General features: G+C 42.4%; 1 protein-coding gene across 9 annotated transcripts in view; it reads left to right on the forward strand.

Annotated features, from left to right (window-relative positions):
* Positions 1-17,026, forward strand: part of eif4ba (eukaryotic translation initiation factor 4Ba) — a 47,824-nt gene that overhangs the window by 9,029 nt on the left and 21,769 nt on the right. For all 9 annotated transcript variants that reach the window (XM_080535113.1, XM_080535119.1, XM_080535120.1 and 6 more), the window contains exons 4-6: positions 15,567-15,683; positions 16,105-16,159; positions 16,550-16,696. In XM_080535113.1, coding sequence (XP_080391239.1) covers positions 15,567-15,683; positions 16,105-16,159; positions 16,550-16,696 — 319 coding nt within the window. The remainder of the gene's footprint in view (positions 1-15,566; positions 15,684-16,104; positions 16,160-16,549; positions 16,697-17,026) is intronic.

Here is a 17,026-nt window from a genome sequence, read left to right on the forward strand (position 1 = left end):
GCTCTGAGAGCCCCGGAGCGCACACTGGGTTCAACGTCATAAAGGGACCAAGTCATTTGATTGGACAAGAGGCATTCCGTGAGTGCTGATCAGATTTCCAGAGCGTATTTACGAACGCGCCCTGGCTGTCACCCGAACACCGCGAGCTAGCGTAGTGTAGTGTAGTGTAGTATGGAGAGAGAGAGGAGAAGCCTCTCTATGTGTTACCTATGTCCAGTGTACTAGAACCACTCTAACAGGAGTGTTTGTCCGTGAATAACACCGGCTATGCCCGGGGTAGAAACACAAGACTATAAGGTCATATAGGTTATATATAGGTCATAAGGTTATATATGACTATATAAGGTCTACAGGTCTACACGGTCATTTTAAGCCGTCGACCAGCCCTCTACGACCACGGGAAGTCATGTTAAAAGTGAAGATACTTCTGTTAAACTAAGCTAAGCTAAACATCGCTAATCGCTAACTCCCTCCTGGGCTTAAAGTGACAAGTAATAACGTTGTGAAAAAAACCGTCAGATCAGTGTTTTTGTTTTTATTGACAACGGAATTACATGCTGGAAAAACATGCAGACACAGACAATAAGAGACACACGGGAGAAGTACAGGAAAACATTTTATTTTTTTGGGCCATCCTCGAGTTTTGGCTGAAATTACGTCGTTGTTTTGAGCGCGCGTGCGCGTTTCATGCGCGTGCGCGCGGTCAGCACTACCCGCCACCATTGTAAAAATTCCTGGAGGAAACACTGGGCTAATATCAAACAACAATCCTAGAGATGACTAACTCAAACGTACGCATAACTAAATAAAAGCAGGCCAACTAACGACAGCTACACGCCCTCAACTGGGAACATAAAGGATAAATGAATTTTGCAATCGAACGTGTCCTACAGCGACAGCTGGTCGTGCAAATCAGGTTCTGGGAAGATTTTTGTAGCTTTTTTTTTTTTGCCATCCTCCCTCTAGTTTGAAATTAGGTCGTTGTTTTGAGCGCGCGTGCACGCGGAAAAAAAATCGCGCGCGCGCAAACCTACCCGCCACGAATGGAAATATTCCTGGAGGAAACACTGTACCTAGCTAGCTAGATCAGCTTTTTGTATCTTTTAGATGCTAGGCTGATCCGGAGGCTGGATGCTGAACGTAGCACTTGAAACTGGCGCCGCTCTCTGGGGGGTATTCCATCAACATCGCTAAAAGAAAATCCAGGTTTAGTCTGACAAGTCTCGCGAGAGTTCCTAAAAATATCCAGGCATATTCTGACAAGTCTCGCGAGAGTTATCCAAAATAAGCCAGGATTTTCCTTTAGCGAAGTTGATGGAATACCCCCCTGGACTGCAGCTGCTCCCGCGTTAGCATTAGCATCCATCTTTTCTTCTCCCTTCTCACCGTCACGAGCTCAAATTACACTTGTCGGCCGATCTAACTCTTAACACTCACTTACAGGACTTCTGACACCATGTCGTGTTATTCTATTAAACATACACGTGAGTCCTTCTGTATTTCAATGTAGTGTCTTTATTTTAACTCGCTCTGTAAGCTCTACAATACCGGTCTCTTGTTGTCTCGTCGTAACCTGCCCACCTGACCTGATGTCACTACGGTGGCCTGTACACAGAATACCACAGTTCACATTTAGACCAATCAGGAGCCCTTGTGCCACGTCGTCAACTGAATGTTTAATGTCATTAATCTGATTTTGGATCAGCGGTTAGAGAGAGATGGGCGTGGATTTAGGTGCACTTTTAGTCAACATCCATTATAGCGCTGATCTAGGATCATATATATTTTAATCAGCTAAAATGTTCAGATATATTTATTTATTTTTGAACTTTTTAAAATTATTTTTTGTGGACTGAATCAATTTGTGGCGGAGGAAATTCATTCGTGGCGGCCCGCCACCAATAAATGCATATAGAGGAAACACTGCACTGAATGTCAGTACAAGCTGGCAAGTCCTAATGAGAAGTTGAAAGCGGTGTATGTGAATACAAGTACACTTCAAGTACAGTTCATTTTCTAAATGCTGCACCTTAATGAATGTTTATTTTATTATATTTTGTATTTATTTGAGAGAATATTCATTTTGATTTACTTTTCAGTAAATGTAACTTTATTATAAGTAGGTTGCAGCTGGTTGCAGCAGTATTGACAGACTTTATTTTATTTAAGAAAGAAAGATCCACTGTTTGTTCAGTAAACCACTGTTTAATAATAATTAAAAACCAAAATGTATACCCTGCTATACCGAAAACGTACCGAACCGTAATGTGTCAACTGTTCCACCCCTAATGTAGATGCAGCCTACACTAAAGACAGGGCTCGACATTAAGGCTTGTCCGCTTGTCCGGGACAAGTACATTTTATGTTTGGACAAGTGGACTTCCTCCTGCAGTTGTCCGATGGACAAGTCAAAACAAAAAAACAAATCAATATGTATTAATATCTGCAAACATTAATTCCTCCTTCCGATCTGAATAGTAAAAAAAAATAGCAAGCAAAGCGATGCCGCGCCTCATTCTCGCTGTTTCAGTCTCTCGTAGTTCGTTATCATCATAGTTCGTAAATTCGCTCAGAGCGCACACTGCGTTCAACGTCATAAAGAGACCAAGTAATTTGATTGGACAAAAGGCATTCCATGAGTGCTGATCAGATTCCAGAGCGAGTTTACGAACGCAGCCATAGTGTTGTGGGTCTCCTGTCACTAGTGCCATTCACCTGAACATGCGCATATTCGCTTCTTCTCAATGCCGCTTATTTTCATGTAGTTCGATGCGATCGTATATTTTAGGTTTGAAGTTTTAAGACCAGCACATCGCAATACGAACTTCAGAATGACACTAATGATAGATTTCTCAATTTGAATATAGGATACTATCCAAAGGCTAGCAAATAAGATTGCTTCCATTGGGGAGGGACTGTAGTTACAAACATGTTTTGTAAATATTCCTAGATATTCATCCCTTTTGTGGCCAATCTTAATCTAAAAAGGGTTAGGGTTAGGGTAATCACTGATTACCCCTACGTTTTTAAATAATTACAAAATATTGTTTAATGAATACATTAGAAAATTAAGGATACATCATTATCAAATCAATAGTAGTCAAATGTGTTATTTGCATACACATACACTCACTGGCCACTTCATTAGGCACACCTTGGGGTTGGACCCCCTCTTTTGCCTTCAGAACTGCCTTAATTCTTCGTGGCATAGATTCAACAAGGTGCTGGAAACATTCCTCAGAGATTTTGGTCCATATTGACACTATAATATCACGCAACAGCCCGTCTGGCACCAACAACCATGCCAGGTTCAAAGTAACTTAAATCACCTTTATTTCCCATTCTGATGCTGGTTTGAACTTCAGCAGATCGTCTTGACCACAGTGGTGCAAACTTGTCACCTTTAGGTGAAATTCGCAGTTTTTACCTCAAAATAGGTGATCTACGTGAATTATGCAGATCTGCAAAAATTTTTTTATTTTTTGGGGGGGGGGTCTACATCTCATCTCATCCAAGTCACATGATGCCCAAGCTAACATCTTCCTGTCTGCTAAACTATGCTGCAGTTGAAATAAAACGTCTTAAAAAGGTCTTAAAATGGTAGTAGAAACATAAGAAGTAATAAAATAAAATAACAGAAGTTATTTCTATGTTGCGATAACTTCTCAACAGGATTTTACAGGGTTCGTTCAAACTATCGTAATTCTTGAATTATATGTGCAATCGGAAAAAATCCAACAGTTTCTGAAAGCACAGAAGTTGCACTCTCTAGCCATTTAGGGTTATTACGGTAGTTCACCAAAAAAACAAATGCACTGACCTCAAAGTGTCATGGAGTGATTTGAAGAGAAGCAGTATTTTAGCGGTGTTTTATACTTTAGTGAGTTTCTGTACATATATGTTTGTGATTGTGAAATGTCACAAAGACCATCTGTAGGCTAGGGTACCCAATCCACCTAAAAGTTTCATTGAGGACGACGATGTAAGTGACGAAGGACTGATTTCTTCTGAACCAGGGTATGGAGGTTAGTTCTAGCGAATTTACCTGACATGCTAGAAACACATAACTACACATAATTAGATGATCATTATAAGTATTTAGTGATCGTTAAACTGTTGTTTATTATATCGACTGGGTACTTTACAACTTCAAGTTTCGTGTTATGAAAAAAACGAGTCGGTGAGTGGTTTGCCCTAGGCTGCGTTCGTAAATTCGCTCTGGAAATCTGATCAGCAGTCATGGAATGCCTCTTGTCCAATCAAATTACTTGGTCCCTTTATGACGTTGAGCCCAGTGCGCAGAGCGAATTTACGAACGCTGCCCGAGACTGTCTCGCTTCCCCCTTTACCTCGCTTCTACCCTGCTGCGACGCTGCTTCTATAACATCAGGATCAGACACAGGGCGAGACTTTCAAAATAAACCTTTTTAATGGCTTCTGTGTGCTTTAGACTTGCGTAGAATCGATTTTATTTTTATTTAAAAAGTCAGTCCGGAAAATGTATTATTGTCGCCAGACCCACTGCGTGGGAATACGACGCGTGCGGATGAGAGACAACATATAAAACAAAACTTATCGCACACTTATTGCTCTTTTGACATTGGTTAAGCTGCGCCCAAAACCCAGATATTTTGCCACGTGAAATGATAAGACAAGAGGCCACGATACGATAATCGCCGTAGGAGGCGATTCGACTGTAGGCATGTGAAGTTAGAATTTCTTCAAACTTGCGGTGGTAGCAACGGTGTGTGTGGTTTAGTAAATATAGTGTGTGTGTGTGTGTGTGTGTGTGTGTGTGTGTGTGTGTGAACCTCCTGTGAGAGGTGTGTGTGTGTGCCATATCTCAGTATGTAGGCTATGCAGTGTAAGTGAGTGTAAGTAAGTGTGTGAGTTTATTCTGTTATGTACCGTATGTTATTATATCTAGTAATGTGTTGAGAAGCAATGGAGATAAATCAAGAAATTGATAGAGTAGGCTAACTTACATTATCATTGTTCTATATGTGTGGTGGCCTGGGAAAACCCTTCACATGGTGGCATTTTGACATTTTCATTTTTTAATATTTCCATAAATTAGAAGTTCTCAGCTATTCATAACTGGTTGAATGACTGAGATAGCCCTTTATTTTAAAAAGTTATGAGCATTTTAATGTATCATGTCCAAAAAAGTGAAAGGTCATTACTACCCCTTTCTCCTCCGGGTCGGGGGAGGAGCCTATGCAGATCGGCCGGTCTCGTTTGTCTGCTTGTGATGCGGTGTTAGTCTGCTCGCCTCGTCGGTATGCGAGGGACAGATCCATTTGTGTGTCTTCTAGTTAAGATGTTATTACTTTATGCTTATTGTGAGCATCAGTAAACTGGCAATAACACAGGTGGAAGTATCGTCTCTCCTTTCGCTCATGTGTGCGTGCGTTGCTTAACTGAGAATGAGACACGTTCAACATGACGTTGTTTCGCTAGCAAACTACCCACCACAAAAACACAAAAGTACTTTCTCTTTTGTTTTCTTAAAATGTTTATTCACCATAATGTAGTATGGAGTTCAAAGTACTAGAATACCACATAATATCAAAATCGCCAAAATCGCGATCTATTTTTGCTCTTTGCCACAAACGAACGCCAGCGACATCCGACGGGTTTTCCCAGGCCACCACACATATGCAACAGAACAGATCACCCAGCATTGCTAATGAAAAGAATCAACGAATGTGATTCTAATACCAATACTTGCTCAATAGGTCTTAAAATCTATTAAAAGTGGTCTTATATGTTAAATGTAACTTGTTGAAACCTGCAGGAACCCGCATAATTATTTTGAGAACAGGTTGCTTACATTAATTATTTGGGTGTTAAGGTCAGGGCCATCGCTACTTACACGCGCATCATTGTTAGACCACTGTTAATGCTAGAGCTAACCATCTACGGGCAACAAAATAAGTGTCACCTTTTTGGACCATCGCCAGTTTGCACCCCTGTGACCATGTCTACATGCCTAAATGCATTGAGTTGCTGCCACATGATTGGCTGATTAGGTATTTGCGTTAACAAGCAGTTGAAAAGGTGTACCTAATGAAGTGGCCGGTGAGAGTATAATATATTATTATTCATATTATTGCTTTTTCAAAATATTTGGATTTGGACAAGTAACTTGAGCTCTAGGACAAGTAAAAGATAAGTTCACTTGTCCGAAGGACAAGTACCTGAAAAAGCTTAATGTCAAGCCCTGCTAAAGACACCTTTGATGACTTTGCTTCAGATCAAATCCCACTTTATTTCCCCATGTCATACAGAGTAGATTGTGATGGTGTCCTATCATGGTCCTCTCCTCTCCCGCCTGGCCTCAGATCAGCGCTGCCCCCCTCAACACCCTGGCTGTGTTCGGAATAGCATACTAGCATACTACTCATACTAGATATGATGTAGATTTTGAGTATGTAGTGCTTTCACACTGTACAGTATGTGAGATTTGAGTATGCGAGAAATTTAGTATGCGAGCAATTTAGTATGCAAGCAATTATTTCCGGGATAATTTAAGTCTGTTACGATGGACACTTTTGGCATACTGCTTCCCCAAAATGCATTTCGCGTCCAGGGTTGCAGGGTTGCGTCCAGGGTTGCCAGATGGGGCGGGTTACCGCCGAATGGGCTACATGATTTTGAGGTTATAGAAAGTTTAGGCTGTAAATTGTCAATCCCATCTGGCAACCCTGTGCGCTTTCAGCTTCGTCAAACTGCGTCATACAAACTTGTCATACAGCAGTTGATTACATTGTCTGACAGCCTGGGAACCGAAAGCTTGCAATAAACATCGTTTTTTGCACATATTTGAGTGTGCAGATGCTGCTTTTTTGCACTCTATTTGCAGGGCTTAAAGTTCTCCGGCACGGTGCCGGATTTCCGGCGCGGGGGAATTTTGAGCAAACATTTAAGAAAAATCACATGCTATTTGTTTACATCGTAATTGAAAGTCATCTTCAGCAAAGAGACAGTTCCGCCTACCAATGGTATCACATTGCTCAAGCCAACCAACGACTTCTAGCCAATCGGAGGCAGAGTAGTGGGGCGGGCCTTAAGAAGTTTGAATGAGTGTAATTAGCGATGTTCCGATATTGATATCGTATATCGCCGCGATATCGGTCCTGAATGCTGGATCGCAGATCGCACCAGAAAAAAAATAGGCAGCGATCTGGGGCTCGCGATCCGGCGTGTCACTCACGTGATGACAACAGAGTTGGCTAGTAGCTACCTGTGTGTAATGAGTCTGACAATGTCATGATGCTAGCTGGTGAAATCATAAACCATTTGCTTACGTAATTTTCGTTTGTTTACATACCGTATTTTCCGCACTATGGCGCACTTAAAAGCCTTTAATTTTCAAAAAAACCGACAGTGCGCCTTATAATCCGGAGCGCCTTATATATGGATCAATTGGTTAATTGGTTGATCCATACTGGTTGTACACGGCGCTCAAGGCGCCCTGTCAAAATGTTTCAGTACGACTGGTAAACTACAAAGCCGCACCGCTTGCAGCATTACGGTAATCAGTAAACACCGGTACTGTGCTTACTCACAGTCCCACACCACTTGTGTGTGTATAAAGACCCCAAGTAAAGAAGACTAAACAGAGTTTCCGAGGGAACAAAGCGAGATGGCCACAGTTAGACACAGTTAGAGGACAAACTCGAACAGTGGGTTGTTGAACAGAGAGCAGCAAGTAGAAGCGTCTCTACAGTCACTATTCGAATGAAGGCAACAGCGCTAGCACGGGACATGAACATCGATGAATTTCGAGGCGGTCCTTCTCGGTGCTTTCAACTTGAAGTTTTAAAGTACCCACTTGATATAATAAACAACAGTTTAACGATCACTAAACACTTATCATTTGTGTATTGGATTCATTATTCTCGTTTGCCGGAGGCTGCCGGTAAGGGAGGGTTGACTTGTAAACATACTTTCGTTTTAGCTCGTGTTCAAAAGCAAGAACTGTGTGTTCATCTAGTTATGTGTAGTTATGTGTTTTTAGCATGTCGATGTTCTCCCAGCATGTTGTCATGTTATTAAAATACAGTTGAGACCTTCGTAGCGATGTGTTTTGTTAGCAGCGTTCGTAGCTGTCACTTTTCTCCCATTCAGTGTTTGAGGTGAACCAACATTCAAATACGCCTGTCGTGTTCAATCTTTCTCTGATTTGAATGTATGACACATCATTTGAAAGCTTACAATCTGTAGTTTAAGCATGTGTAAAAACAGAAAAATTACGTTGCACATTTCACCAGGAGCTGTCACATATTGGTTGTTGGTTATAATTGTATAGCCTATTGGCTGTTTTCTGGTGTTGTTTTCTTGTTTTGCTCTGTTTGACAACGCTCAGGTGGAGCTTGGACAACGGGAAGTTGACACAACACCGATGGAGAGGTGACGCAACGCAGTAGGTGGAGCTTGGGCGTAACGCAACCCCAGTCAAACGTTTGACTGCAGTATCTTCTATTCTATGCGCCTCATAATCCGGTGCGCCCTGTATATGAAAACAGTTCTAAAATAGGCCATTCATTGAAGGTGCGCCTTATAATCCGGTGCACCTTATAGTGCGGAAAATACGGTAGACTGAAACTACAGATGGTAAGCTTTCAAATGATGCGTCATACATTGAAATCGGAAAAAATTTCAAGACAACACGAGTATTTGAATATTTGTTTGTATCAATGTTTTGCTCAAGAATGGTGACTGCTAAAAACGCTGCTAGCGGCTAACGTTTCGTGCTAAAACGAAAGTATTGGAACGTCCCCACTTGGACAGTGGTTGAAATAATGACAGATAGCTTCTCTCATGTAATCTGTGCGTTTAATTGTAAACTATCTCATACACAACTTTCTTAGTTCACCGGAGCTCTCTCTCCCAACGGTCTCAACAACACACACAGCACCCGCCCCCCCCCCCGTGACCTCCACCAATCACAGGGGTGCATTGGCACACAACACAGTAACAGTGCGAACATGAACATGAACTCAAGCATTAATGAACATTAATGAACAGGGTTGCTACACTATGTTTACAAGCCAGGTATCACTTACCGGTAGCCTCTGGCAACAGTGAATCCAACCCATAGATTATAAGTATTTAGTGATCGTTAAACTGTTGTATATTATATCGAGTGGTACTTTAAAATTTCCAAGTTGCCTGTTATGAAAAAAACGAAAAGCAGATATTGTTGACACCCCTTTGATTCTGGGACTGGTTTCTGGTCTCACCAGCAGCGTCAGCTTTTAAAAAGGGTGCTATAATTGATTTGCCATTTGTAAGAGAAGATAAATAGAATAAAAACATGAAGGCACTAAAACTAGAAATCAGACAGTAACTCTTTTTTTTTTTTACAATGCTGAATGCAGTTTAAATTGTTTTAACTTTAAACTAGGGATGCACCGAACATTCGGCCACCGAATGTATTCGGCCGAATATCGCAAAATAAAGCACATTCGGTATTCGGCCGAATGTGTGAAAACACCAAATGTTTACCACCGAATAGTGGGCGTGTTTTGATGACGCAATCAAACAGTGTAAGCATCCCATGCTGCTCAGCGAATGAGACGAAGAGCCCAAATCGAACGTATAACGAGTTGTTTGTCCGTGAATAACACCGGCTATGCCCGGGGTAGAAACACAAGACTATGCTGGATAAGGTCCTTATGTCATCACGGTCATTTTAAGCCGTCAACCAGCCCTCTATGACCCCGGGAAGTGATGTTAAAAGTGAAGTTACTTCTGTTCAACTGGCTAAGCTAAACATCGCTAATCGCCATTACTTCTTAAAGTCACAAGCGCCCTTTTTTCATCTAGTATTCAATACTTTTTCCCTGTTTCATTCCACTTTATTACACATAACTTTATTTACATATGGACTTAAATATTTAGATTTTTTGTCTGGATTGTTTGAGTTAATACCAACATTAGATTTGCAGCCCGTTCCTTGGCCAGAGCCTTCAGCAGTTTGGGCATCGATGAACCTGCCACTTTTCCTGAATAAGTAGGCTTATATTGTTTTAAAGGGCAGCCAGTTATTCATTTGTTTTATTTATCCCTATGCACATTTTTGTTATATATTGTGTAACTGACATGCCATAGCTGACAAGCTACACATACATACGTTATACAGACAGATTTAATTTGAGCAGTCAGTCAAGTATAGGCATAATGTTGTTTGTTTGTTTTCTAATGTTTAAAACATTTTGTTAAAATGTTAAATATGGTCTTTTACGAAAAGAAGTAGCCTAGTAAAAAGTAGGCTCAAAGCACTTTTATCCCAATGCACTTTTTTGTTGTAGGCCTACAAAGATTTTCTTTCAGCAGCTATTCAGGGAAAACAAATACATTTAATTTGACTGATTTATTTTATTTATTGTGCTTTGTTGGTATAGACTGATGTCTGCTGGAATGTTCAATAAAAGTTATTTTTTTTAAATCTCAATTTCTTTCTTTGAGAAGCATGAATAAAAAGCTAAATGTATTTAGTTTATGCAATGCTAAAATTAAAAACTGCCGATACACATTCGGTATTCGGCCAAGTGTTTCCTTAAATTCGGCTTCGGCCTCGGCCAAGAATTTTCATTTCGGTGCATCCCTACTTTAAACCAGTTGGTCACTGAGTACTGCAGAGTACTGTTTTTGTTGCTTGAATAAAGGCTGGCAGTCTTTAATAGCCAACTGTTGTTGTGGACTATATACTGGGGAAGTATTTGTTATTATTCAGGAGTAAAACAATAAATACAAATATCGGATTGATATCGGTATCTCAGATACCTGAAGCCCAGGTATCGGTATCGGTAGTGAAAAAATGGGATCGGGACATCCCTAAGTGTAATGTTAGCTTGTAGAGACGTTCGCTTTTAGCAGCCCGCTATCTCGCTAACTTTAGTAAGAGTCTATTAAAATGGAAGCCAAGTTTCTTAAACCTGGCGAAGACACAGCTATACTAGAACGAGGAGTAAGGAATAAATGGCGCTGGGCATGGATAGAGGAGAGTAGCAGGGTTTTTCCTGCATAGAGAACTATGAGGCGGCCGCCTCCGTCATAGCTCCAGCTCTCGACAAAACTCTGACGGTCGTATTTTCTACAAGCGTTGCACTCGGTGGATTTCTGTCATTTCTAACTGCAATTGCGGCATTGCGCCGACGTGGTTGCGGGGGCGCTGTTTCACAAATAAGTTAGCTTTCGTGTTTGCTAGCGAAACAGCTGATGTTGACTGCTCAAGGAGAATACATATTTGAAAGTACAGAATGCCTGAGAGCCTTATATTGCATTATATTACATTATATTTTGAATGGTCATCTGGTGCCTGAATATTGTTTTTTCCTTTACATATATAATGAAATTTCCACCATAAATTGATGGAGAAAGGGCACAAATTGGTGCATATCAATTCACCAGAATGCAAGAAATTAAGTGTTTGATGCTCGTTTAAGGACCCCCAGACAGCCCTGCTTCATGGGTCCCCCCCGATGTCAAACACCACTGGTACCACCTCCGCCTCATTTTGAGCCAGGAAAAACCCTGAGTAGTGACGGGAAGCCTTATGGGACGTGGTGCCAAGAAGTAGAATATAAGTGATAGTGGCTTAATAAGTAATCAGTTTGTTCTTTTAAAGACATGTATATATTTTATTCTGTATTGTAATAGTGATAGTGGCTTAATAAGTGATGCAATCAGTTTGGCCTTTTTTTTCTTCTTTTTTTTCTTTTGGTATCCAATTGCACCCAACCTAGTATCCAATTATCCCCTGCCTATTGCGTAGGATCCGCCGCACGACCCCGTGGCCGGCAGCCCCAGAGGAGATAGCCAGGCAGACTAGCTGTCTGGCTCCTCGAGCCCAACACCGTTATTCCGGCACCCCGGGGGCGGTGTTGCGCGACGGATCCTTGTCCGGAAATAGTCCAATACCCCCCTTGGGAGCGGCCGCTCAATATGCCGCCCCCTGTGGGCCCCGGCCATATCCGGGTCTGGCTAAACCGGGATTCGATCCCAGTCCCCGGTGGGCAGCTTGCACCAGAGACTGATGCTTAGACCGCTGCGCCACCGCGGGGCTAGTTTGGCCTTTTAAAGACATCTAAATATATTATTTTATTTTGTATTGAGTATAAAACAGTATTATGAATGAATTAATGGTCTTTATTGTCATTAATACAGTACAGGTACCATACAACGAAATTTAGGAGGGGGGGGGCTCCCCTGGTGCTTGGAAAAAGTCTAAAAACACGAGGGCCAAGGGTAAAATGGGGGAAAAGAGCTGGTTTACATAAATAAAGGCTATGTACACTATCTACTATACTACTATACTATACAATAAAACACTGTGCTGTACTCTATGCTATGCTATAAATATCCTAACTTTTCCTATATCTGAACCTGATGTACACAAGGGTTGTCATATTGCACATAGTATTGTTGCACATTCATTTAAAGCAGGGGTCCCCAAACTTTTTCCTGTGAGGGCCACATCATTTTTCCTTTCTGTGATGGGGGGCCTGGGTCGGTCTCTAACATAAAATAATATGGAACGGAGTGAAATGGAGGCGGTTGCGCAAAGTAATTGCGCGCAGGAGAGCACTGGTGGATGCAAACAAAGTCTAAACAGTTGAATTTGGATGGAATTTATACCTATAGTGATATGTCAATGAAATATAATCAGTTTTACAGTCTGATACATGAGGGAGGACCCTCAGCATACACGGGGGGACCCATGAAGCAGGGCTGTCTGGGGGTCCTTAAACGAGCATCGAACACTTAATTTCTTGCATTCTGGTCAATTGATATGCACCAATTTGTGACCTTTCTGCATCAATTTATGGTGGAAATGTCATTATTTATGTAAAGGAAAACACTATTCAGTCACCAGATGATCAAAATATAATGCAATATAAGGCTCTCAGGCATTCTGTACTTTCAAATATGTATTCTCCTTGAGCAGTCAACATACTATCAGCTATTTCGCTAGCAAAAACGAAAGCTAACTTATTTGCGAAACAGCGCCCCCGCCACCACGTCGGCGCAATGCCGCAATTGCAGTTAGAAATGACAGAAATCCACCGTAGAAAATACGACCGTCAGAGTTTTGTTGAGAGCTGGAGGCGGCAAGAAATATGACGGAGGCGGCCGCCTCATAATTCTCTATGCAGGAAAAACCCTGCTTGACACAGATCATGAACAAATTATTTCGTTTTCTCCTGCAGCTGGGCATCTACGTTCTCTAATCCCCCATTGTTTCAATTCATCTGGTGCCTACTTGCGGACAGACTCACTGCGGGACACACCTCCTCCGCGATCACATTCATACATTTATTGACAAACTTCTTTGCATTTAACAATAATAATCACTTGTGCACTGTTGGTTAAAAACCCTGCATTCTGAATCAACTTTTCTCTTTACCAACCGTTTGGCCATTTTTCATCTCTCTGAATTTTCGTTCTAGCTCGCGTGCACCTGCTATAGATCCGCATTCTGTGGGCGGGTGAAACTAACTAATAATGTTATTAATGAAAATAGTTTATAACTAAGGGAAATTTTTATTTGAAAGCCAACCTTTAATATCAAATACAGATATGATATGATTAAAACATATATTTAAAGTTTAATTTTCAAAATATGTTTCTGGCATTGTTGAGAGTGTGTGGGGGCGACGTTGTTCAAAGGGCCGGTCCAAGTGTGGGCGTGGGCCGTGTCCGGCCCACGGGCCGGAGTTTGGGGACCCCTGATTTAAAGTATTAATGCATTTTAACATTGAGACAAGAAGCTGTCCCAATATCTCAAACTGTGACCCCCCTCCCCAAGAAAAAGTTTCAGGCACAGGATTTTTCCCCACTTTTTTAAGCCCTGTATTTGATACTCTTCAGTTGCAGCACCCCAGCTAAGTCTGATCACGGATGAGCGGTGGTATTTTCACTATACTGGGAATTAACATGGTGAAATGCATTCTTAGACCAGGCTACGTCGTCATGATTACAAATATGCCACTTGAAATGCATGAAATCCAAGTTTATTTGTGTCTTACACACATGTTCGCCTAGTATTTGACTGATTGTAACCCAATCACGAATGATCCCAGTATTGTCACTTCAGACAGACAAGTTGGTTGTATTGTGCTTGCTGCAACACAAATATGTTATTGCTCATATATATTTATTTTAATCATGTTCTTTTACCAACTGCTAAGACAACAATATAGTAAACTAGTTACTTGAGCTAGCTAAAGATATTGGCCCCCCAAATAATTTTACAACTTGTTGTAATTATGTTACGATGTTTCTGTCGAACTCCGTAAGTGAAGGTATGTAGGGTGCGTTCGTTAAATCGCTCAGAGCGCCGGAGCGCACACTGAGTGCAACGTCATAAAGGGACCAGGTAATTTGATTGGACAAGAGGCATTCCATGAGTGCTGATCAGATTTCCTGGGCGAATTTACGAACGCAACTAGCGAACAGAAGACACAAAAATCGTCAGATCAGATATATAAACGGGTTATTTTGGTAAACTGGACACATTTTGGGAATATGTGGTTACTTTCTGGCCTGAAAACATATTAAAACTTCATAAAATGACATGTTAACACTTTAACAAAATTTCAGCTTTTAGCTAATGGAGGTTTAAAATTGAGGTTTAAATTCGCCGCTCCCGGCGAAATGCATTCTGGGAGGCAGTATGCATACTGTGTAAACGGTCGGCTGGTTTTCGCATACTTATTATGAATTTAGTAGGCAGTATGCAGTATATACTCATTGAGTATGCTAGTATGCAGTATGCTAGTATACCATTCCGAACACAGCCACTGTCACCCTCACTCATCTTGGGCTCTCCTCTGTTTTCAGACCAGTGCTCCCCTTATTCTCCTCCCCAGACATTCCCTTACCGTAACCCTGGCCGTCACTAGGCCTAGAGGACCTTAACCCTGGCCTTCACTGGCCTAGAGGACCTTAACCCTGGCCTTCACTAGGCCTAGAGGACCTTAACCCTGGCCTTCGGGGTGTCGTAGTGGGTTAAGCGTCGACCACAAACCGCAGGATTCCCGGTTCGTCCTGCATGTCATCCCTCTCTCACCCATCCTTCCTGTCTAAATCTCTACTGTACCTGTCAATAAAAGGACAAATATGAGTGGGACTGCCCACTAAGTAAAAAAAACAAAAACAAAAAAACCTGGCCTTCATTAGGCCCGTAGAAAGAGTATTGTAAGCGGACAGCGCGTGGCCGTACCTCATCAATCTCCCGCTCCCACTTTACCAGTGCTTGCGTACCGGTACGTTTCTGATCCAGAGCTACGTCTCGCGGCCGTGTGATTTTAGCTGAAATCAAATAATTACACAAACAAACACTTACGAATACAAAATCCTTCACTCCCACTAAGGCCAGGTTTGACTGGTTGTTATTCCAGACTTCTATGCTCTGTGTGCGGTAGCCCCGGGGATGAGGTCAGGCCCCCCTGTCAGCCTGGTTCATCTGGGTCACTCCTCTATTCTCCCAGCGCAGCCCGTCACCTCCACAACCCGTCACCCTGACTCATCCTGTTCTCCACTTCTGTTCTCAGATCAGTGCCGTGCGCCTGCCCCGGGAGCCGAGCAACCCAGAGAGACTGAAGGGCTTTGGCTACGCCGAGTTTGACGACGTTGACTCCCTACTGAGGGCGCTGAGTCTCAACGAGGAGGTGAGGAGGACGCACAGCTTCCACCGTCCTGTCATCTGACCCATCTGCTTGTCTCACTGCTGTATCAGAGAAGAGATAGACTCTACACTGGCTTCCTGTTAAGTTCAGAATAGATTTCAAGATCCTTCTATCCTGCTTTGACATCAGTATGATGTTTGTGTTGCGTGCACTTTTCTCAAGTTGGTAATTCGGCCTCTAGTTCAAAAGGTGCACATTGAGAATCAAGTGACACACTTCAGGCGGTTTGAAAAGCTCAGTCACGTTTCCATAAATAAACGTACAAATGTGCTTAAGATGAACGCATGAAAATGTCATCAACATTACGTAAATGCCTTCCAACGACTGAACCACCCTGCCTCAGCATGCAGTTCTAGTGTATTAGAATGACTGAGTTTCTTGGGTTCTGCCTCTGTTCTCATAGAACCTGGGCAACCGGAGGATCCGTGTGGATATTGCAGACCAGTCCAATGACAAGGGTAAGTTACACCTAGTATTACATCAACCCAATCACCTACAACAGAGCCTTTTCCATAGGTGTTTTTTCCTTTTTCCGTGTGGTGGTGTTAACGTGTTTCTGGCAGAATAGCCTAAGACTTCACCCAAACTTATTGCTGAGAACCAATGGACGGCAAGCCTGGCGTTATTATCATGTTCTATAGTAATGATGGAGATATGCTGTGTCTCAAGAGTCACGTTCTACTGTATGAGCACCTGGCTGGAGTAAATGTGTCTGAGCTTCCGCCTATACATTGGCCAACCAACATCTTCACACTTTACTCCTGGAGAACAATTTCTCCCATAACCCCTTTAGGAAGCCTTTATCTGTTGGTAGACCTTCAGCTCTTGTCACCTTCTCTTTCCTGCAGAGAGAGACAACGGGCAGATGGGCGGGCGGGACAGGGGCATGCGGATGGGAGACGGCGGCCCTGACAAGACAGACACCGACTGGAGGGCCCGCTCCACCGTGGAGGCTGACGAAGCCCCCCCTAAGAGAGACGACGGCTTCGGGGAGAGTAAGTAACACTGCCCCCAACACTCTACCATACAGATGTACCCCAACACTCTACCATACAGATGTACCCCAACACTCTACCATACAGATGTACCCCCAACACTCCCTAACACGTTTCCCAACACTCTACCATACAGATGTACCCCAACACTCCCCAAACACTCTACCATACAGATGTACCCCCAACACTCCTCCCAACACTCTACCATACATATGTACCCCAACACTCTACCATACAGATGTACCCCAACACTCTACCATACAGATGTTCCCCAACACTCTACCATACAGATGTACCCAAACACTCCCTAACACTCCTCCCAACACTCTA

Source organism: Nansenia antarctica (assembly GCF_963989245.1).
Source record: "Nansenia antarctica genome assembly, chromosome: 6".
Taxonomy (NCBI): Eukaryota; Metazoa; Chordata; class Actinopteri; order Argentiniformes; family Microstomatidae; genus Nansenia; species Nansenia antarctica.